We start from the raw sequence: 24284 nt of genomic DNA, 5'->3' as shown, positions 1-24284 counted from the left end.
TTAACGAAATGAACCGCGAATTCAATTGTGGTATTGCCAGATCGCGTGCTTAGTGTGACCTCAACTTCTTGCGTTTCCACGGCCGTGCGTAACAGCCCTCGAAATGCCGTCGCACTGGCAACGCCGACATGAATTAATTGAATCCAAAATGGCTGAACATTTTTTGTACAGAAGAAGCGTCCAACGAGAGCAAACGCCGTGAGACCGTGTGTTTTCGCAGCGAATTACGCCAATAAAACCGCACTAAAAGCGCGCTCGCAGCGCGAATAAAGAATAGCAGCAGCGTACGGACGAAATGAGGCACGAATCGCTGGAAAAATCGACGGCCAGACGGAAAAATAGCAGCGAAATTCGAGCGAACGTCGTGTATAAGTAAAACGAAAGTTGTGTCGCTCTGTGCGAAAGAGAGAGGGAGAACCCAATATTTTTGCAAGCCAGAAGTCGAAGGTGAAATTAAAATGCATTAGCCACCCAATTCAGGAGAAGTCAACTACGAACAAAACACGGATCTTTAATTAAAGAATCAGCGAAAAATCGTTTGTGAACATCCATACAACCACATATCGTTGTTTTTGCCTGCTCTCGTGAAGTTCGCGTGTATTGGTGCGCGCGCTCTGTGTGTGTTTGTGTGTGCGTGCGTGTAAGCATTGGAATGGATTAACAACCCAACTAATTCCAAAACAATAATACCGCAACATAATCGCAATAGTCATGCCGTTCCAAGGCGACAGCTTTTAGGGAAACATTCGGTCGGTCAGTCAACCAAAAATCAGTGGCTATAATTAGCACGCCCACGTTTTGATTTCAACGATCGCCAGCAACCGCCTACGCGGTTAAATCGCAGGACTTCGCCAACATGGATATGGATTTGGAGCAGCTAAAGAACGACTTCCTGCCGCTTATCGCCGGGATAAAGCAGGAGCAGCTGGACGCCGTGCCCACGGATGCCCTGCCTCAGATGAGCACACCCAACACGGCCAGCGGTGCGCCAACCACCTCGTCATTGAGCTCCTCTTCGCTGAGTCTGAGCAACCCCTGCGACAGTGCCGAGAAAAGGGTATGTTGCTAGTCCGTATCACACGTTCGTTACCTATAAGCTACCGCCAAGTTGAGGTTAGCAAAAGCCGCCCAATCACACGTGCTCTTGCGGCTGATAACAAACAGCCGGCTCAATACACATAATCCCCTTTGTCTGCTCAGTGTAAACTTTTGTTTTGGTTGGATTTTGATGCGCTCGTGCTGCGTCCTCCTTATCAAGCGTTTCGAATCGAGTCTCGTGCAAAAAGCGTTTGTTATCTTTTTCCCAGGCCAAGGCAAACAAACGCCAGCGTATTCACACAACCAAACAAACAGCGGGCAATGCAAGTGTTGTTGTGTTTCACTTTCACAGCCCAGTCCGAGATCTTACAGTGAGAAAAACGGCGTGCAATTTGCTTTATTTTACAGTATAAATGTTTACATAGTAAATTAATATGATTTAAAATTATACAGTTTTAATCTAGGAGATATCAATTAAGATGTGAGTAAGAAATGTGATGTTATCGAATGTTGAATAAACTTTAAAACTAGTGCCACTATGAAAAAGATTTAAGTTGTTATATAAAGAAATGATATATACCAAAGAAAGAAAGAAGAAATAATATACCAACTTAATGCAAGAATTTAATTTAAACAAGTTATAAATTTAACATTAATTATTAGCTTACTGATTGAGCAATTTTGTTTACTGTGTAGTGAGTTAGAGTCTCGTGCCGATGGTTCCCGATTTCCCTATGGGTGCGAGCAGAGCAAGCTGCTTCTGGGTTGTCGCTACCTCGCTTTCACTTATGTGGAAGAGCTAAGTCAAGATGGTCTCTCCTCTCTTGCAATTGCAGATCAGCTGCAACTTGCAACTGCCACTCTCCAGATGAGCGGCAAGAGAGTGTGTGTAGTTGTGTGTGTGCTCTCTACTTTTTTTGTTTGCTCTCCGTCGTGCTTGAGCTGCTCTTTAAGCTACAGTGGAACCTAAGTAGATCTTCCCAGTGGAAAGCTTGGATATAATTTTCCTAAAAAATAAAAAAATACTAATAATATTTTAATTACCTTAATCTAAAGAGTTCTTGAATTGCTTTAACACCTTTTTATTCATTTTCGTTGTATTACTTACTTACTGTACACCCAGATAAATTGCCCTAACTGACCTTCAAATATAATTTTGGGACATACACAATATGACTACCTTAATTTCAACGTAAATTGGTCAATTTTAAGTTTCTATAGATTTTATCACAACTACATCTAAATATATATATTTGACACTAACATTTTGAATTAAAGTCAACGGCTAGTGATTACAATAAAACGAAATTAATGTTTTCCCAAATGATAACCGCTCTAGATGACACTAATTGGTCACGATATTATATTATGTGTGCTAAATAAATCAAACACGTTTTCATGTATGTAATTAAAAATTCAAGCTCTAACTTTCTATGCATGTGATACTTCTAGTTACGGAAGTCTGACTGTATGGAAGACTCAAACTTCTCCTGCAGCCGTGCAAATAAATGCTCGCCTAGAGTGGGCCTTTTCGAGTGGCCACTCTCTCTTGAACCCAACCAGGGATTGGGAATGACATGCACTCATTCAATCCGTCCCTCAATCATGCAAACGGTTATGTTTGCTGCTGTCGTTGGGGGCACTCAAGACCCCCAGACTCCAGGCCCAGTCCCTAGCCCCCCGCCTGAATCCCCTCCAGATCACTTAATGCCCATTTCTGATGCGGGCAAACTATCAAGTGGAAAGTACTTCGGCAAGGCAAGGTGTGGAGTTCAGAATGGATGATGATGGGGATTTCAAAGGAATAGGTTTTAGATTTCAGATTCGTAATTCTGTTAAAGATTTTCATACATACATGTTCCTAAACACAAAACAAGCTGACTTAAGAAACAGTGAAGCACGGAATGGTTAAATCATTAATATGAAGGTCAATGAATTATTTATGATGCAGTAAGAATTATACGATCCTTTAGATTTTCTTTAGATTTGAATGCTAATTCTTCTTTCAACAGCATTTTTTCCTTTTCATCCCAGTAAATTATTCTAATTTATGCATGACTTTACAATACTAACTGTACCTACTCATGAATACATGGAATACATAATGTCGTTAAGTAACTTTTATGGGCGAAAAACAGAATACGAATTTCTCCATAAAGAGAGGAGACTAAAAATTCACGTCTAATTTTTTTCTATATATAGTAAACAATGAACTAGTAATTAATAAAGGTAACAAGCTCTTTACATAAAGATACCTCTTCTCATATTAAACTCAAATGATTATTTATTTGTTTTTAATTAAAAGTAGCTTGAAAGGTTTTATTCATTCATAAACACAAGGTCTGCTTTTGTGGAGACTTTCTTTTTTACCTCAATACTTCCGATTCGGTAAAACATTCAAAATCACTGAAGCTTAACTGAAAAGAGAAACCTATTCATTTGTAGCTCCTGTCAAAATGGCGGGCTTCGGCATTAAAAGTGACAGCTGATGGAGAAGTTGCCGCTGGCGGGAATCCATATGTCATCTCCAAAACACTGCACCTAAATGCATTTTCCTACCCTCCATGAGGCCATATTTAATACTCCCATAAATACGTATGTACGTACGCTTGTTGTACATACATATGCATGAAGTCGTGTCTTTGTGTGTTACCCCATGCATGCGACAGGTTGTAATTAAATTGCTTGACATCGGAATAAATGAAAACCCAAAATCGTACGACGCCATTTTGTGTTAGATACCGACGAGACCCGAAACGAATTCTTAGAATCCGCCTTTAATGATGTACAATTAACTTTAATTTGATGAGAATATGCAAGCAAAGCAAAACGAGGAGAAGGCAAAGTGCCGATGGCCAGACGCCGGTGCTAGGAAACCCCGGCCCCCCAAAATAAAAGTCGTTAAATGCACAAAAAAGTAAAGTTTCTAATTAACTTGATTACCCTGCAATAAGGGCGGGTCGATCTTGGAAAATGACTCTCTTTTCACTTTACCCGAACTACCTGGCAATAATGCAGCCATAGGGATTTTGAAATGCTGGGATTTTATGGCACGTATAGGCAGGATTAGGATTAGAAATAATACTCTATAGGTGCGTGTCAAGAACAAGGTAATTGTGTCAATGTCAATATGTGCATTACATATTTTCTGATTTAGTACGCTCAATGTGAAAGTAGATATTCAACATATTTTAGAACAAGATAGGTCGCTTAAGTCTGTTCTCGATACTAGTGTTTGGTTTTCGAGTTTGGGAAATGTCTCACTATCCCGAGATCTCTGCATATAAAAATCTTGAAAAAGATTATATGTTTTACTGTCTTCTGTTCTTTGTACCTGTTATATACTTATAATCTAATATTAATAGCTTTTTAGTTATATTTAGAAGAATAAGTTTCTAACTCATTGTTAAGAAACGCTTAATTGTAACAACCCATGAAAACATGTTTTCTCTAAAATGTTAACAGCTGTATAACTTGAAAGGTGGTTCCATTTAGGGACGTCCTCCTGTTTATCCAAGATATACACATTTTAATTGCTTTTCCGGGCAGCCGGTGGGCGTAAGGCCGCCCTAATCCATCCATCGACGTCCAGTGCGTAATTAAAGTTGACTGCGACTGCGGGATCAGTGCGGATGGATGGAATCGGATTGGAACTGAAAAAGGGAATGGGAGTGGTGTAGTTGTAGGTGTAGATGTGGAGGTGGTGCTCGTTGGCAACATGTGTACGCTGGTCGCACTCCTGTGCGGGGATTAGGTGCTACACAGGACATAATCCGATCACAAAAAGCGGATTATAACGCACAGCAACAAAAATGGTGCAGTCGGACGGCCGTGGCAAAGGGAAACCGAACTGACGCCACTTTAAAAGTGGAGCGTTTCTGTCAGTGGAGGGGAAATGCAGAGGGCAAAGTTTTATAAGCTGCATAAGTCCTGAGAAGCGAGACTGTCTGATTTCCTACCATCCTACGGCAACAGACAGCAGATGTAAGCAGATTTCTCAGCTGCGTCAGCTTGTTCAGCTGCCGCCTTGGCACGCCCCCAGATACGCCTACGCCCACGTCCCGGTGCCATCCATATCGGTTATAATATTGCTATTCCTGCAACTGGCGTCACGATTTTCGGGCCCCCTGCTGGCTGGGAAGTCTTACCGGTTTGTGTATCTACATCAGCGGGGAGTCGCCATTTTGGAAAACACTCGTACTCTCGTAGTTCGTGCACACTCCATCCAATCCATATATATATGTACATATTATGGTGTATACGTGTCTGCTGATGCCATGCCCTCCGGGAGCAGGAACAATTGCATCGGGCACAAAAAGAACCGCAAACCGCATCAGCAGCAGCAACAGAAACAGCGGCTGTGACGGCTTTGGTAAGCTCCAGAGACCGAGGGCCACCGGCTCGTCGGACCAACGTAACCACAACGCCCTGCCCAGGCCACCGCCAATGCAACCCGACGCAACCCTCGACCGTCGTCTGCAGCAGCAGCAGCATCGCTGGGGTCCAAAATCCGGGGACCAGCCGACAGCTCAGTCCGTTCATTAGTTTGCGGTTTCCTGGTTTCGTTTCGGTTGGCTCCACGTCTTTTGGTCTCTTGGTCCCCCCAGCAAAAGATTTTCAATACTGAATTTATGCTCGCAACATGATTGGGAGTAGCAATTATTATACCTTCCGTTCTGCAACTAGTCAAGTTTTCCCAACCCAAACATTGAGTTCGAGCACGAAATAGTAAAACTCGCCATAGAGAATATCAAAACTCGTTTTTGTTCGGGACCAGAAAAGAAAATGGTGTTTTCTGAGAAGAAATACGGCGAAACTAATTAAGATAAGACTATCATAGTGGTTTGGTTAGCCAATGCCAACCGTAGTCGAAACCAAATAGCAACTCATAATGTTATCATCCGACTTTCGCCCGTTTCGCTCGTCTGTCCTTCAATTTTGTTTATATTTAATCTGCTTCTTGCTTTTAAAGTAAACATTTCATTCAGCAAACAGCTGTGTAAATATACTACAAATTGCCAATTTTCCATACAGCTCATTAGATGTTAGACAGATTATGATTAACTGATAGCCTTGAATTAGTATTATAGAGCATTGAACAGCTCCGCTATTAAGTTTCCTTTGATCAGGGAGGTTCGGTAACTATCTTCATCAAGGATCTAATCGATCAACCCATTTAACAAACGACCCTTGGCTGCCATTACAATCTCAATGAATCACTTTATTACTGCTCGTTGGATGTGTCATTCTCGGTTAGAAGTCCCACTTATCAAAGCCATTACGAATACCCTAAGTCCCAACGAAAGGGTCTGTCAGATGATGACAGTTCGGTGAAATAGCAATTTTATTTACGTCAACCCAGTCAACTTCCTTCGGTTAGGACCTGTAGTTCGCCAGTTGCGACAGCTTTTAATGGGTTCCATCGATTTTCTCATAAAATAAACCAAAACTTTTCTGTTCGTGCCATTTACGATTTCCATACAATTAAATCTTTACGACTGAAGCGATGTGGCTTGAGACATTCTCGAGCAAAGAAACCAAACCGAAGGATACAGAAGTATAATATTTAATGAGTTCCGCCATAAACAGCCCCTTTTATGGGAAGAACTTAAAATACAGATAGCTTTTCAGATTTTCCAAAAAATATATATATTCGAAATATATTTTCTGGAAATACTTGAGGTATTTCGCTTGAAAATTTTTGATATATGGTGTATGCATATATATATAAGTATATAAAAGGAAATCCCGAGTGCCATCAGCCTTTTCCTCAATTACTGTGTGTGTGTGTGTATGTGCGTATATCCGTAATCATGGTTTTTATGAAACCATTTCTGCAGAAATTTATATTTATGTACAGTACACATACTTTTTTGGTGGCTTAAATTGCGTTATGAAATGTAATGGCGGGTCATTAGGGTTTGTCCATTAGGTGGGTTTCGGATGGTTCACCACCCAGTTCGTGTTCCTCCAACTCCTGGGCGGAAATTGCAGCGACGTTGGCCGGATATGCCCGCGATTAAACCGAATGGCCAATGGTCCAAAATGGCGAAGCTTCTCTCGCTTCCTCCGCCCTTTTCCATTGGTAGGAGATACGAATCGGATTTGGAGTGCTCCTAACGATTTGAAATTCGTATTTGGATTTAATGCGTGTGTGCGACGCTTCTCGCTGCTTCTGAATACTTACAATTTTATTTATTTATTTATGTTAAACTCGCGGATTGGGTTTGTTTATATGGACATCTGGCGGTGGCCTCGCCATTAATATTTATCAGCTGCTGCACCTTTCCCGGCTCTGCAGCTCGGTTCCCTTGCTCGATGGCGTCGCATAAATCGCAGCAACTTTGGCCCGACACGCCCCTCGAACGCCCCGATTTTCTCTGAACTCGCTTGGCTCACAAGTTCCAGGTACAATCAAGTTTTTCGCTTTTATTATGGGGAGTATAATATATTTTATACGGCTCTATCTGCCGCCGTCTTCTTTGCTCCCTTTTCCATCTTTCCTACCAATTTATGGCGGCCATTTTGGAGAGGTGGTGTCTTTGAAATTTTAGTTTATTGCAAAGTCTCATAAATATTTCAAGAGCAAGTTTCTTCGTCTTCATCGCTCCCGCTCGATATATAAACCTGGCAAATTTATATTAGTCTGCGATGAAGCAGGGCATTTTATGAGGGGTTGAAAGAGAAATGTATCATGAGGTTCATGGACTTTGATGTGCCAGTCTGTCACCTGAGTCCCACTGCTCGGCGAAAAAGTTCTTTTGAGTGCTTTATGTATGTTCCATAAACACGATTGTTCACCGACTTGGCGGTGTGGCATTTATAGACCCAGTCAATTACGGCGGATTCATTTTATTTGATTACGAGTTGACCCTGATCCATTATTATCGGTATCATATTTGGATTCCCTAGTGCATTGTTCAAGCGCAAGGAATCTGGAATCTCGAATTTATGTACCCGCCCCTACATATCTGGGAAGCATTTCCAATTTGATTAGATTGATCAGACTTAATGAACCGGCGACCATATCGATGGAGCATATCGAATGGATACGCCGTGCCCAAAACGAGTAACTGCGGCGAATGAACCTTGAATGGAAAGCGTAGCGAACTACAGGCAATTATTTTCCATTTGCGTAAATTATACATTTAAATTAGGTGTTGGCATATTTCCTTTAAAGGTACTTGTTGTTCTACCACTTTTAGTCACGTATTACGGGCAGTCTGAATGATGCATTGAAGATTAGCCATTGTCCAAAATGTGTGCCCAGCAGAAATCCAGAACGTAATTAATTTTCTGCTTTTGTTGTATCAAAGGATTTTCCCTGCTGTCCGAGAGTTCAAAGTACATGTGCGCACACATACACGCCCGTGCCATCTGATGCCTGCCGTTTTGTGTTGTAAATTTGCAAAATAAACGAAATTGACGTAGGAGCAACAATAAACAAGTGATGGCCGGCCATCATCAACCGGCATCCAGCCGTCTGAAATCCGAAGAAACTCCAAAAGGACCAGCATCATTGGGCTTCATCTCTATCTGAAATCGCCATTTAACCAGCAGGACGACAGACCTCCCATGATGCACGTCTCATATTGCACTGATTTATGGTCCGGTCAGTGGGCGGTGGGGTGCGTATGTGGCATGAGTTGGTTGCCAGTGGGGGGTGGGAAACCACCCAAAAGTGCAACACGAACGCTGCAACTGCACGTCGAACGACATCGACACACCCACCCACAGGCGCTCCAGAGAGACGGGCAGCATATTTTCAACTGTCCACAAATTGCATTTAAATAAAGCTTAATTAAATTTTAAGTCTACCTGAACTCTGAGTGACAAGGAATACCTTTTATGAGGCCAGAACCACAGAATGCCAACTGGTGGGGATATATTGGAATCCAATTGCGTGGTTTTATTACACATAGGGGTTACTACTTTAAGTGAAACACATAGATATAATTCTTATTTCAGTTAAGTCAATGTGGCCACGTCCATTTGTCCGTATGAACGTCCGTATGAGCGATAGAAGCTAGATAGCTAGCTATTTAGTTTAAAAGTCAGTTATTCAGATAGATAGATAGCTAGCTAGTTATATAGCTAGATACAAAGATCGCTAGCTAGCTAGTTAGATAGCTAGAATCAAAGCAGCGCATATAGATATCTAGCTAGATAGAAAGATAAAAATTCAGCTAGATATAGTAGTACCTAGATACATAGCTAGCTAAATATTTAGCTAGAATGAAAGCAGCGCAAGTTGTTTGTTTCAGAAGTTAGTCACGATGTCTCTGACACGCCCACAAGGCGCCCAAAGATATCACGCCCACACTTTGAAAAAGTTTTGAATTTTTTCTCTTTATCATTTGTCTTGCCCATTTCTATCAATATGCCAAAAACATTTTCGCCACGCCTACAAACCGCAAAAACGTTGTCATGCCCACAGTTTTCAAAATGTTATAAACATTTTTTCGGCAATTTCAATGGATATCCGTGCGGTATGGGTGTTTGGCAAGAAAAATAAATTTTAATTTTAAAATCTCCATTTTTAGCCCTTGGGGAGAGTCATGGTGGGCGTGTCAATGTGCGTGATTATGTTGAAATATTTAGATCTTTAAGTACTTTTATTAGCTTTTAACCATGAGTAAGTAAGTAAGTAAGCATTACTGAATTCCTATAGTTCCATCCGTTTTTGTTTTCAACAGTAATCAATAGGGTTTTAAATTAAATCTTTTCAGTTACCAATTAACAAGCTTTGTCCGTGCTGCTTATCTCCATCTAAACAAAACGATTCTGTCATTTATTAAAGTGTCAATCACGTTTTCCGATAGACTTTTAATCACCTGCTGCTTTTTAATCACCGTCTGTTTTTTTTTAACCCGACTATAGTGGAGTGCAAAGCGTCGTAGGATCGATTCAGTGGATCTGATTTCGAACAGTTTCTCTATGAATGGGTTTTCCCTTCGGGAGTGCCTTCGCCATATCTAAAGATCTCCGGCCCTTGACACAGGGGGGGAATTCTTTCTGATGGAGGGCCGTGAAGAACTTAATGGAATTATGGCGGTCTCAGAAAATGGATTTCGAATGTGAAATGTGTCGAAAAGTTGTCAGTTTGGACTTTTAACCGATTCTGGTCTTGTGACAGCGTGAAACCTGTGGAAAAAAAGAGAAAGGGGATTGTGTGCGAGTGAGAGGGCGTGTGGCGCGAACGGTGGCGAACTGCAGTTGTGGAACTTCTTTCATTTAATTTCAGCAACAAAGTTTTCTGTGTGACTAACGAGACTGAAACTTTTTCGAAAATATATTTGAAATTAAATTTGGCCAAAGCCTTTTAAAGCCCGTTGCCAAGCCAATCGAGAGATGGGTGGAAGTTTGTTGTGGAAAGCGGGGAAAACTTTTCACAATTTACTTTCATCAAAATTACATCAATCATAAATGCACTCATTCAGTCGTTGTCATGTCGCCATTCCATCAATTCCCATTTCTAGAGCTTCGTGCGGATGCTTTTGTGTGTTGTTGCCACAGTCTAGTTGCCATTTCTGTTGTAGTTGCTCTTGCTGGGCCATCCTTTCAACAATTTCTAATTGAAATTGATTTAGAGTTATTTTTGCCTTCGACTTTTTCCCTCTATTTGGGTTTAGCCTCGTGCGAGCGTGCTGTTTTTCAATGTGCGTGGCAAACTAATGGTCTACGTGATTGGCGGCTTTTTGTATAATGGAGGAAAAATGCCAAAATATAATGGGTTTAAGATGAAACTTCGTTTTCTCTTAATTTCAAGGGAATTGCTTAAATTATCAAGAGCTAGGCTTTTATGAATATATCAAATACCTTTAAAGTTTACAAACGTGGAGGGATTAACAGGATGTTGATATTAGAACCCAAATCCAAGTCGGCTTCATTTTCCATTTGAGCGACTTGCACGATTGAAAAATCTATTAATTCGCATTACTTGCAGAAACAGATTCTTTAAATTCTTGCCACATGTTGCCCGCCATTTATTCGGATGGGATGCTACGGACATAGACATATACACACATGTTTTAATGGCATATAAATATATGTACATACATACATATATGTATATGCATCGCTTTGTAGGTTCGGACCGAGAAAACAAGTTTGCTACCCGCTTCCAGTTGCGTCAAGTCATTGCGATGCGATGGAAACATGGGGGTAGCAGCTGGTTTTTCGCCACATTTATAATGGCCTGCTCTCTGGGCCAGTGCCGCGGGTCTTGGGCAACTCTAAGTGGGTTGCGCGGCACCGATCCGAACCGCCGAACACTATCCGAACATAGCCGATCCACGTCCGATGCCAGACCGAACCGTGGCGAGAAGCTGGCGGGGATGGGGACAGGCCCATGATGAATGGCTTTCAAGTGGGACGCAGCCTTCTGAGCACCGAGACGCCTCCACGCCGACACGCCCTGCACACACAGCTCCACTGGCCAGCCGCCCACTTACAATGTACGCCAAAATTATAGTTGTGGGAGTACGAAAAGCAATAAAAGTATGAGTTTCAATGTATCACATATTTCACTTGTTTCATAGATTTTACGTCAGACAGCCTTGTATATTCCGAAGCTCACTGTTTTGTGCACATGTACACCTCCTTAAATTGCTAAGCTCGGATTATCAAGAAAGCGATCGAAAACTAGTTAGTCATCGGACGGATTGCTTTAGTTCCATAAATACGCGGCTTACTTATTTAGACGCACCTAAAGACACTGTAAAAAAAACTTTTTGCCAGGTGTGGGGTTCGAACCCACGCTCTCTCACGAGAACCAGAGCTTAAATCTGGCGCCTTAGACCGCTCGGCCAACCTGGCTATGTGTTTTCCTTAATTCGAAGTACAATATACACAGAAAGGAAATAAAATTGTATATTATTCAGTGCTTTTAACCTTTTGAACCCCGGTTTTTATGTGCTCAAAAAGTGTATAATGACTGTTTCCCTCCTAGACATTCAGTTCGCGTTGCGTATATGTATACTCTACAAGTTGGGTTAAACATATTACGCTAACCGCAGCTGTACTTGCCACAAAATGGATGTTTCTTGTATGATTTATGAGCGCCCGCCGAGTCGTTTCGAAAGTAGCGAAATGAGCTTGCTCTGGAGAAAACTGAGGCAGGCGAAACTTTCTTTCGGACGGAAGATGGATCGCCGGATCGACTCTATCCCCGACTGGGATCCATGTGCTAAAATAATGTGCACTGCACTTACACCCAGCCAGAATCCCCTTCGTTCACATCCCCGGTCCCCCCTATGCCGGCGTTGCAATGTCCGGAGTCGAGTCCGGATTTCGGTTCTCCTTCGGCCTGTCGTGGCGCATTCATCAATGTCCGTGGCGCTTCCGTTGGTATATGTATTCACTGTACTTTGTACACTGTGGGGCTGCATGTAAAACACTCGCACACCAATGCAACAATCTTTATCGAGCACAAACATAATCAATCAATTGGATTTATGTGCTCCAACTGAAGATAAAACTAATCAATCTTCGCCCAGCGACATTCGGAGACAGAGTTGGGGACGCCCGGCACTGGAGGCCATGGGGAGACGTTGGTTACGCTTCGGAATCCCAGTTTACAGCTCCAGCTCCAGCATCGGGCGCAATTTATTTTTCAGCCCCTCTCAAAAGTGGTTGCTATTAATTGTAAAGAAGTTTCGAGGCTGCGACGTTGAGAGTTGATCTTGGCCACTTGTGTTGAGTAAATGTAATTTCCGGTCTCAAAGTTCGAGTGCAGATAAGCCTCTCTGCCGATAAGGCGAATGGCTTACATAACTCATTAAAACTAATTGATTAATCTTTTTTTAGACGCTTAAGGTAGTTGCTAGGTAGAACGTTTTCGCCAAGTTTGGAAATTCCACTCAAAAACTATATTAACTTACCGTACAATAATAAATTTAAATAATCGTCTCATACGTCAGAAGATTATATTTTGGGAATTACGCTCATAAATCGTTCGTCAGCGTTATCTTGGTGGAGAAAGATAAGATAAGATAGGGTCCCTATATTAGGCGCAGTGAAAGTACTGTCCTTCAATGACCTGGGCCTTCTTTAATAGCTTAATAGCCTGTAATATAAATTATCCGGGGTAGGCTTATCTAAAAATTGACTGTCGATTGAAGGACGACTTTGAAAAGCGGTTTTTAAACATGTATTCATGATATGTTGCAGAAACAGGTAGTATATTAAAGTTAGTAAAAATGAATCATAAAACGAAAACTAAATTAAATTCACTTGAATGAAAACAGATTAGTAACGAATGCCTTTTCCTTATTTCTATTGCAGTCGGAGTCAAACTCTTCGGCATCAGCCAAGTTCACCCTTTTCAAGTGCGTTTACTGCGCTCAACTCCTCGGATCCAACGATCGACCCAAGCTGCTAGAATGCCTTCACGTGGCCTGTGCCCAGTGCGTGAGCACCAAATTCTCAGAGCTGGACCGTTCCCTGCCACCATTGATCCATTGTCCGGTATGCGACAATGCGTCGCAGCAGGAGTTCATCGTGGACAACCAGTTCCTCATTGAGCAGTGCACCGCCGGAGACGGTGGCGATGGGGTCGGTCATCTGGGTCTGTCTGGCGAGGGTCAGAAGAGCTCCGCTGCGGCGAGCATCCAATGCAGCAGCTGCTCCGATGGTGCGGTGGCCACGTCGTGGTGCGTTGACTGCTCGGAGTATATTTGCGACAGTTGTGTGCAGGCTCACCAGCGCCTGAAGATCACCAAGGACCACACGATCAAGCCCAAAGACGAGGCCAACAACGAGCAGCTGGCCGGAGCTGCCGGGGTGGACAAGCTGCACATGTGCCAGTTGCATCCGCAGGAGAAACTTTCGCTGTTTTGCGAGACCTGCGACAAGCTCACTTGTCGGGATTGCCAGTTGAGCGACCATCGGGATCACAAATATAAGTTTGCGCACGAGATTGCCACGGAATCACGACAGGCGCTGTCCACACTCGTTTCCGAAATCAACTACAAACGCTTCCTTCTCTCCTCGGCTACCAAGGTGATCGATGACCGCCAACAGCTGATCCACGACAAGAAGAAAGACCTCATCAAAGAGATCACAGCCATGGCGGTGAAGATCACCAATACGGTCAATACCCGAGGCAAGCAGCTAATCATGAGATTGAACGAGGTGTGCGACAGTAAACTCAAGGTGCTGGTGGAAAAGAAGGAGACGCTGCAGTTGCTGTCCGACAACACGGACCACTGCATCGATTTCATGCAAAACGCTCTGGAGAAAGGCAGTGATTTCGCCATCCTCTCGAGCAAAAAGTCTCTGGTGCGTCACCTGCAGAAGCTCAAGTGCCAACGGGCGGATATCCCAAATCCGGAAATCCCAGTCCGCATTCAGGTGCAGCTTAACCAGGTTTCCGATCTGCAGAAGGTAATCTCGCAGCTGGGCATCATCATCGTCGATGGCAAACCGTATCCGCCCACGGCCTCGCCCAACGGAACCCCTCAGCCACAGCACCCACCGCGCCAGCCTCCCAGCCCGAACATGGCCCCACCCCTGCGCCCTGGTCTTCCACCCGGAATGCCCGCTGGCCTCTCGCCGAACGGACCGCCCGTCAACTTCGGACCGCAGAACGGACCGCCGCTCTACAGCAATGCTGCCCAGCAGCAGTTCAACAATCTGTCCATGAGTCGCTCCTTTCCGGGTGACGGGTCAGGTAAGGGTATGAATGATTTTCATTTTTATTTATTTATTAATACAAAGCTAACTAGGGTATACAACTTTTGTTCTTTTAATATTAATGTAAATAATATAATGGCCATTAAGACATGCAAGATGTGATTTGTTTTTATAATACCAAAAAAATAGAGCTCTAGGGAGTTTTAACTTTCGCCGAAGTTTCTCGTTATTTCAATGATTTACATAGTAACATACCAACATACCAACTACATGAAGGAGCTAGCCTGCTTTCCCAAAAAGACGCTACCTCCTTCCAGACAGTGGGAGTTATAATTTGGCGAACAGCTTTGTAATGGAATTTTGTCTGTGTTGCAGTTCGCTTCGGGGGAATGCCGCCAGTGGGCATGCAGCGACACGGACAACCGCACGTGAGCTCCTCCACACATCCGCAGAATATGGGTAAGTGCCAAGGAGGACTCTTAGGTACCAGGCTAGGTGGAAAATTAATTTTCTGTTCGCGCAATTTCAGACATTAGCCTGCGGGGCCTACTGAACAACCAGGCGGCGCAGAGCCCGAATGCCCACATGGCATTTAATGGACCGCCCAGCTATCCGTGTGGGCCGCAAGGAGCACCGGCTCCGGCCCACCAAGCGATGGGCCCGCAGATGCGTCCGCATTTCATGCCCGGCCAGCAGGGTTTCTCGCAGGGCGGTGGACCAGGAGGCGGTCCGCGGGACGCCAACTTTATGAACAACAACGCGCGCTTCCAGTCGCAGTATCAGCGTATGGCCAACCACGCTCAGCAGGCAGCGGCTGCGGCGGCCATGGCCGGAGCGGCGGGGGGCGGAGGCGGCCAAATCCCTTCGCCGGGTGCACTGCAGCGACCACCGATGATGTCCAATCCCATGCAGAATGTGAGTGCCATGCAGAATGTGAGTCTTTAAAGTAGAACTTTCGTAATAGTTAGAGCGGATAACTAATCATTCACTTTTATTTTGTTTCTTTGGTCCACAGTCGTTGGGGTTTCATGGGAGCCAGGCTGGCTTTAATACCGGCCCACCGCAGACCTCCCCGCAGTTAGGCGGCGGCGGCATGCACAGCCTGGCCAAGTGGCACATCCCGCAATCCGCGCAACAGTCGAACAGTGAGTAATTGAATTAAACTCCTCAAACCCAATTGATTTACTGTATTTATGTAAATTCAAATTAGTTTTTTCAAATGCTTTCGTCAAGATTTTCTCATTACCCATCAAATATTTTGCGTTTAATTTTAGTGTGTTCGCAACAAGGTCCCCTTTTGCCTTTTGCGAATGGCCGCCAGACATCGGAAAATTTTAAAATCTCACTCAAATCTCCAAACACGCTTAAAAATAGCACCCCGCCCAGCCTGGGGGGCGGTGGTGCGGGTCACCAGAGCCACGGAAACGGCTCCTCCAGCGCCCAACTGAACGCAGCTGCTCTGGGATTGGGGCCAGCCGTTTCGATACTCTCAAACGTCACCTCGACGAATCCAAAGACGCCCAGTCCCAGCACCCATGAGGTGGGTCTATATATATTGTTGTTTTGAATGCCATTCGCTAATCTCTATCTCATTATCAGAACACCAAGGACTTCACCGAACCCATTGATAAGGTGCGAGATGACTCGATCAACGATCTGATTGCAACCATAGCCAAGCTGGACTCGAATGGAGTGCAGGTATTGCCGGAGGGTCGGACAAAGACCACCTCGCCGCAGGTGCACAGCTCGACGGATCTGTCCAACACACAGGAAGGTAAGTTCACTCACCGTGGTCCGCCTGCAAATGCTTCATGTGCGTGTGGCGTTGTAGTTGCCAAATCTCATGTTCGAGTCTTATCCAAACGGTGGAGGAAATCAATTTGTTTAAGTCCTTGAGTGCTTGTTACATACTTGTGTTCCAACCATCAGCCCTTAATCCGCTTTAGTTTTAGATGTTTTTGGTGAAGGTTGAATACTGATTTGTGTGGAGTCTTGTTTGTGGCTGGGAACGCTGCGGTGCATCATTACCATTAGTTTTGCTTGCTGGCTTACCAAATAAAATTCTAAAATTCTCATAACTTTGCTCTCTTTATTTCTATTTTCAAAATAAACTCGATTTCCAAATAAAATCCAAACGCGCGCCATAAACGAACGACACGAATAAATTACTAACAATTGAATCAATTCCAAACCAACACTCCAACACACTCAAACCAACTCGTATTAATCAACAACAACAATGCATACACGACACACCCACATGAACACACACCCGAACCATGAATGCGAACCAAAAACTAATCATATCAGTTAATAATAAAAACGAACAAAAAGATGATCCCAACGAGGACTGGTGCGCCGTCTGTCTGGATGGAGGCGAGCTGATGTGCTGCGACAAGTGTCCCAAGGTTTTCCACCAGAACTGTCACATCCCCGCGATCAGCTCGCTGCCGGACGAGAGCGAGAGCTGGCAGTGCCTGCTGTGCGTCAACATCAAGGAGCTGACTAAGGCGGAGGGAAGTGAAAAGAGCTCCTCCGGCGAGCTAAGCGCCCTCGAGCTCCGCATCCTGCAGCGCATCTGCCTAGAGTTGTACTGCCAGTACGAGCAGAGTCTCAACTTCCGGGAGCCGGAGTCGCCAGCCAATACATCCTACTACGAGATTGTTTCCAGGTAAATTATAGCGACAATTCTTTACATGATTTAGATTGTATCTATTGATTAGGAGTATATGTTGAAATTATATGTTATAATATTTAATTGTCCATTGCAGTCCCATGTCACTAGACGTTATTCGCACCCGCCTGGATCCATCCAGTCCGAATCACTACAAGGACATTGCAGGCTTCGTGTCCGACGTGCGTTTAATATTCTCCAACACATACCTCTTTTACCAGGTGAGATTAATAGTAATATAGTCTGATTTGCCTTCCCTACTTATGCGCTAATTTTTGACTAGGAGGACACGAAAACTTACTCCAATGCCAAGTACTTGGAAAACTTCTTCGAGGAGCAGCTGGCAAAGTGGTTGCCGCAATTTGAGGGCACCAAGCCGCAGGGTAAGCGAAATACCTCAAACTCGCCGGCGCTATTAGGTTTGAATGCAACTGGTTCGCCGTCGCCCATCGAGAACGGACGGAAGAGCTGCGGCTCGGCATCATTGGGTGACAGCGATGGTGCCTGCTTGCCGGCCAAGAGGGCGAGACGCTCGGCGCACGAATAGAACGAGCTAATGCCCGGCGGGAAGGGCACAGACGGGGAGCAGCCGTCGGAGACGGGACAAGAACGTCGCCAGGAGGAGCAGCAGCAACTGCCCGCGTTCCTAGAGGAGATGGACCTGGAGATGCCGCAGCGGCCGCACAGCCTGGGCAGTAGTGTAATCCAAGAGAGCGCCGATTATGTTCTTCAGTTATTGCACGCGTACGCCGCAGCCTTTGGGCTGTAGATGCACATTTCCCTTACTCCGCTAAGGTAGAGTTCGTTGTTTTCAATGACAAATCGATCCGTAGGCTTGCCCCCACAATCGTGAGACACACATACATCTAAGGAACTAGACCTAAAAATGCAGAGGTGCCCGATGAACTTTAGTGTCTGGAAATATTTAAAAACTCAGTTGTAAATAGTAAAACCAAGCCAGTCATTTGATATGATTTTATTTTTAAGTACAATGGAATAAATTGAATCCCCTTGGGCGAGAATTGAATTGAGAATTGAAATGAAATATGTTTAGCTACATTTTAAGTGTTGAATATCCATAAACATTGATATAAATATAACTATAAATATGTATACCTTTCTTTAGGGATCCACTAGAGATTAAAAGTAGGTGTAAGTGTTCAAGTTCGAGTGAAATTGTCATCCTTGTTTCACCGATTTGTGTTTGGGATGGAACCCGTTCTAACCAATCTTTGTTGGAATTGTATTTACTTTTGTGATAGCGAAAAACAATAAGATGAACAAATTACCGTTTATTAATATATATTATTATTACCATTAAATTAAACAATGTGGCAAAGTTCTACCATTATTTCGAATTTGACATGTACGATATTTATTGACTATTGACCGCTAACCATCCATCGGTAGAATCTAATTAGGACGCTCATGTGCAGCTCCCTAAGCTCCTAAGCTCACCCCAAAAAAACAGCATACATTCGTATACCACTTAAGAAGACACTTGAAATAAGTTAGCTGCATTCTAGCCCTCTAAGTTTCGCAGATGAATCAAACCCTTAAATTACGAGTAAGCAAATTCAATGTTTGAATATTGTACGTTTGACGTAGTAGCATACAGTAGGTGTAAGGAGTGACTAGCTCTATTTATTACCAATCGATCGGCGGGACACGACTTCCGCAAACATAAGATGTACATAAATATTTCCGACAAAGAATCCACTTGTCATATATATTTATATAAATATATATGTACGTATATCTTTAGCCGACCGTGTATGTAGTTTTTTATAATGCCGGATCGAAACTAAAATAAAACCAAATCAGCTAAGGTCGATATTTTCATAAATGTTTTCAATGCAAGACACAAAGATCAGACACGAACAGAATTAAAACTGGACAACTACAAGAATATATTACAATAGGACGCTAAAACGTCTGCTACTCCTAATGCCGCCACAATAGGGAATATATAGGGGCGCAAAAATATTAATGAAATTATATAGCCATGCATAAATGTTTGTACGACGTGCTCGATTAGCGGACGTTGATGTGTGCTAGCTATCCTATTGCAAAACACGAGAAAAGCTAAGTAGATCATGCAGGGCATCTGCTAATGTTTGTATGATAAATGTGAAACTATGAAATTATTTTATCTGTTTTAGCCGTAAGTTTTACGATAACTAAAGATTAACCACTGTATATGAATGTACTACTTACTATCGAGTGGATTATGAAATAATAAAAAACTTCCTGTAACGGCTCGCATATCATTTATATGGCAAAGAATCCGTCCTCTCGCAGATATTGCTCCTCGCTTTGGCGCTACAAGAGGAACCTCTCGTCGATGAGGGTCTTGCGGGAGATGTTCCGTCGCACCCAACGGCGGAACACTTGGCGCAGTAACTGAAATGGATTATTTATTAATTATTTTGTTAATCAGTTTTGAATTGGTATCCTACTATGTTTAAGGCACAAGCGCCAGCAGCTGCAATCAATAAATTAGATGTCATCAGGAAGATCGACAGCACTAAGAGGAGTTCCAGGACGAAGATGTGCAAATGGTTACCCAAGAGGAGAACGCGGGAGAAGCTGAACGCATCGTCTATGTAGAAGGTACCTCTGTCTGAAAATTTGAATGGATTTAATACATAAAAGATAAACTTCGAATTAGGCACTCACTTTCCGTGATGTAGTTGTCTATTTCGCAGTTCAGCAATTGCTCTACAAACGACTTCTCCTTAATAATGTAATCCATGTCCTTGATGGCCTGTCACAAATATAAATATACCATCTTAAAATACACTGGGCTTACAAACAGCAAAAAGAACTGAGCTTTGTTAGTTACTTAATTTCTAGATTCTAGATCTTTAAGAAATAGAATCTGTATGCTTAGTCTTTAATTCCTAGCTTTTTAAGATCTTCAGATCTCAGATCTTATACGGACAAACAGACGGACACGGCTGGATCAACTAGGCTAGTAATCAATATCAACCTGTTACATACTTTTAAACCAATCAATTATACACTATTACTTCACTAGAAATGTGTATAGCAACTAAATTAGTTGCGTTTGAAGGCAAACTTTAAGCTTACATGGTCGATAAAGGCGCAGAAGAAGCGATTGACGCTGGCATATGCAATAGATGTGCGTTCCATCTGTCCATCGATGCTCGGAACGATGTCCTTTTGGTAGAGCATGGTCTGCGAAAGGGTGCCGGTTAGACTGCGCTGGAAGGGAAGCAGCAGTCGCTCCAGGTAGATGCTATAGTAAAAACACTATGTTAATTATTATCCTCTTGGGAGTAGAATCAAAATCTTACTGAAGGTTTCTGGGAGGCAGGATGACGTACGCTTGCTTGTCCGAGTCCATTAGTAATCCTCGTCGCCCACACATGGTCTGTGTCCTCTGCAGCTGCAAAATCATCGAGGACATATCCGTATCGGCAAAGCCGTGCGGGGATCGTCCGTGGATGTAGTAACCAAATCCTGGCTCCGTCAGTGAGAACAGAGAGATGTTGGCCAGACTGCACAGGTCGATGAACTTCTGGAGGGGATTGGCTACAAATAGTTGGTGGCCTATTATCTGAAGTAGATATGTGAGCAGATAAGCTGCCGCTATTAGGCAGCAACGTAGGAAAATGTCACCCTTGGTAAACCTCTCCAGGAACTGATAGACAGCGATGACTACAAATACCTGACCCAAGGTGGAGTACTTCTGGGTGACACTAAGGCGAATCCAGGCATTGGCCGTAAAGAGAACTCGCCAGGCGGAGACGCTGCTCTCGGCCACAAAGGTGCGCACGCTAGAGCAGAGAGAGGAGCTGTCCAGATTCAGGCGTTGTCCCTCGCAGCTGCTCCGCGGCCTTTCCCAGTCGATGAGGAACAGTTCCAGCTGGCTGGAGCGCCACAGCTGGACGCCCAGAAAGATGAACTGCAGCACAAAGGCGGTATAGAGTAGGATTTTCAGTAGGCGAGGATTGGAGGCCTGCAGCAGCAGGAGCAGCAGAGTAGTCGCCAGCAGAGCATATGCTACATTTCCGGCCAGCTGCAGAAGAAATTCCATAAGACTGCTCATCTGACAGAGGTCCGCTTTCCTCCTTCTTCTCAAATTCTGGAGACGCAAGACAGCAGCTGCAAAGGCCAGCAAAAGGAGCAGCGGCAGCGCCACCTCCAGTATCAACCAATCCCAACCACGCTTAACTTGCTCGTAGCTAATCCTCAGGCTGAATGGGTACAGTTGGGAGAGCGATGTATTTCCCGATCCCATCTCTATGTGTCGGTATCGCAGGCGAATGAGTGGCAGACCCACTCTATCCGGCTGATCCTTGTCCAGCGTATAACGAATTTCGATGTCCTCCACATATCGCAAGGAGTAATATTGCTGCAGCTTGTGGGCATCCTCGTAGCGCGGCATGGTCTGGTGAAGATGATTATCCCGCGGCGAGGCGGAGATCAGCTGGAAACGCTTCACCAACTGCCACTCCTCCGGCTGGGTTCGCTGAAGAGATAAAGAATTTATGGAACTGGGATTAACTTCTGTCCAATTGAGTACACCACACTCCTCACCTGGTTTTCCGGCGTCAGGGTCTCAATGAGTACAGGTAACTGGTGAAGCAAATACTGCCAGTTGCTGCTGAAGTTTAGGAACACGGTGAGGAACTCGTCGTTGTGCCGCTGGTTGGCCAGGTCAATGAGACGCTCTAGGGTCAGCTTGCAGGATACCTCCGACTCACTCTTGGGTAGCGCCACTCGGAGGCTTGGCGCCTTCTGCTGGCACATGTTCAGCATCTCTGGATGAAAGGCACCCCACCGTTTGAGTCCGCCATCTAGGCCAAATGTGGTGCTAAAAAGTCGCAGCTCCTTGCGATCCGGCAGCTGAAGCGTCTTCGAGAGCAGCTCCTTGGTAACCCGACCCTTCTTGTAGAACAGGAACGGCTGCAAGGATCGCACCTGCTCGCCGGAGTGGGCATACTTCATGACCACATCAGAGACCTGGGTAAGCAGGAAGGCGCTGCAGGGCGAGTGCTTTTCCAGGGAGAAGTGCGAGAGCACGCACAGATTGGCCAGCTGCTGGCAGGCGGTATCGTTGCGCAGCGTCAGGCAGAAGAAGGCCACAAACTTGAGCTCACCAAAGCGGCTGGGTACACTGGAATCCGGTGTGGTAGTGGCCTGCCAGAAGGCGTTGTAGTGCACATACGGTCGGAGCAGGGTGCTAGCCAAGCAGAAGTCCTGATACCGGAAATTGTGCGTCATATCGCAGGAATGGCAGTCTCCCGCTCTGCTCATCGGATTTGTCTGGGTCAGTATGATGCCGGAAATGAGTGGATGCACTGGCCACTGGCTGGCAAAGGCCGCCGTGGAGTTCAGATACCGATAGCTGCACTGGTTGGTAGGTCGGGGCTGGGGTAGCCACACTGAAGTGCAATTGTCGCTCCTGTCCGGAGTGCAAATCTCATCGCAGGTGGGCCACGTCTTGCCGCGCTCAAAGATCGACAGATGACCAGCCGGGCACTTGCAGGTGAATTCTGGGAGGGCAATAAACAAGAAGCTTTTATTTCAGTAACATAAAAAACTATTTTCTTGCCATACTAATGCATATCCTATATACATAGATCTATCATATGATCAAGGATTGAAAATGTACGTAAACTAATCTTTTCATTTTGTCACAATTGTCAATCGTTTTAAGGGATTATTTATAAACGCAGTATACAACTTTCAAATCAATTCAAAGGGAAATTAAAAATGTTATACAGTTTTTATATATATACCCCTAAAAAGATTCAAAATTGTAACAATTTGGTTAGTTTTTTTACACTTTCAGTAAAAATATACATGATTACAAATACTTTTACTTTACTTATTAAATCAAACAACTAAAAATCATTAAATTAATCCTAAAAAAATTCGAATAGTTTCATTTGTATTAGTTCGTAAAGGCAGCAATATTTAACTTAATATTAAAAATTGATTTTTTATAGTATATAATATTTCCTCTTCAAGTGTGAAGTTTGCAAGCTGTGCTAAGTGACCAATATTGATGTGAATAAATCTTGAGTATTCGAGGTCAGTGACCCATAAAAAATTTATATATCGCAAAAAAGTCTTGTCGCTTTCGAAGAAGATTAAAAACTCGTTTAAAGACAATACCTTAAACCAATAAAAAGTTTAAATAACTTAATTGGTATATATAACAGCTCTTTTGCAGGTGGAAATTAATATTTTTCCTTGAGTAGCATTCAGGTCCTTGCCCCTTCACTTGACACCCCTTTGGGTTCTGTTTGATCAATACTACCACTCACTGTCGGGTTGCAGTTTTCCTTGAACCCCATCTCCGCCGGCGACCTCATTGCAGGGCACACAGTCGAATAGGTTGAGGTTGTAGAACTCGTTCTTGAGGCACTGCGTCGGATTCTGGAAGCGAAAAGTGTGCGGCGTTGGCACCTGTGAGGGATTTGTGGTCGCGGTGGTCAGCGAGCAGATGGTCACTGGAATCCAGAAAAGAGCACAACACCAGTTGATAGTTCGGGAGAAGCACCCCATCCTCATCCTCATCCTGTTCTGATTTCAGGAGTCGCTGCTCGCTCTTCAATATTCGAAAGGGTACTGAATTCCCTGGAGCGATTGCAGCTGCAATTCGGAAGGCGCCCAGGAAGGCAAGTAAACAATTGGACTCGTGGAGGGAGTGGTGTTGCTATAGCTACCCAACCCCCCGAATTTCGCCGGGCACGCATGCAAAATGGCCATTATCCGGAGGGTTGGCTCAGGTGCTTACTCCCTCTCGGCCGAATGTCCTGTGACCAGGAGGCCACCTTAAGTGTAATGAGTCCTCGAGACCTGTTACCTGCTGGGTCTCCTTTCATATTCCATCGCTTTGCGTGCTCAAAATTGTGATTGCCATCATTATTAGTTACTTTCTTAGGATTTTGCATACGAT

At 44.1% G+C, this 24284-nt stretch overlaps 2 protein-coding genes, 1 long non-coding RNA gene and 1 other non-coding gene across 10 annotated transcripts; 2 read left to right on the top strand and 2 right to left on the bottom strand.

The window, feature by feature from the left end:
• The first annotated feature begins 215 nt into the window (after positions 1–215).
• On the top strand, positions 216–19603 carry LOC6727318 (transcription intermediary factor 1-alpha). Of its 7 annotated transcripts, none has more exons than XM_039295166.2 (10): positions 216–1057; positions 13324–14710; positions 15049–15132; positions 15203–15588; positions 15689–15818; positions 15948–16213; positions 16273–16447; positions 16984–17344; positions 17445–17568; positions 17631–19603. In XM_039295166.2, the coding sequence occupies exons 1-10, from the start codon at positions 857–859 to the stop codon at positions 17892–17894; spliced, it is 3378 nt and encodes a 1125-aa protein (XP_039151100.1). In that variant the 5' UTR covers positions 216–856; the 3' UTR covers positions 17895–19603. The 7 variants fall into 7 exon arrangements, with proteins under 7 accessions (XP_039151100.1, XP_039151101.1, XP_039151097.1 ...); XM_039295167.2 differs by having other exon boundaries at positions 15203–15606; positions 17008–17344; XM_039295163.2 differs by having other exon boundaries at positions 15203–15606.
• LOC120285015 lies at positions 6753–8855 on the top strand. The gene is made up of 2 exons (XR_005544245.2): positions 6753–8218; positions 8355–8855. It is a non-coding gene; the product is annotated as an uncharacterized LOC120285015 (long non-coding RNA).
• Positions 11773–11856, bottom strand: Trnal-uaa. The gene has a single exon. It is a non-coding gene; the product is annotated as a tRNA-Leu (tRNA).
• LOC6727317 (meckelin) lies at positions 18309–23985 on the bottom strand. The gene is made up of 7 exons (XM_002102668.4): positions 23650–23985; positions 21914–22872; positions 20668–21845; positions 20441–20609; positions 20027–20114; positions 19807–19970; positions 18309–19750 (listed from the first exon to the last, which is right to left on the bottom strand). The coding sequence occupies exons 1-7, from the start codon at positions 23900–23902 to the stop codon at positions 19670–19672; spliced, it is 2892 nt and encodes a 963-aa protein (XP_002102704.2). The 5' UTR covers positions 23903–23985; the 3' UTR covers positions 18309–19669.
• Between the last annotated feature and the right edge of the window lie 299 nt (positions 23986–24284).

Source organism: Drosophila simulans, chromosome 3R, assembly GCF_016746395.2.
Source record: "Drosophila simulans strain w501 chromosome 3R, Prin_Dsim_3.1, whole genome shotgun sequence".
Classification (NCBI taxonomy): domain Eukaryota; kingdom Metazoa; phylum Arthropoda; class Insecta; order Diptera; family Drosophilidae; genus Drosophila; species Drosophila simulans.
This window is presented reverse-complemented; position numbering and strand designations above follow the sequence as displayed.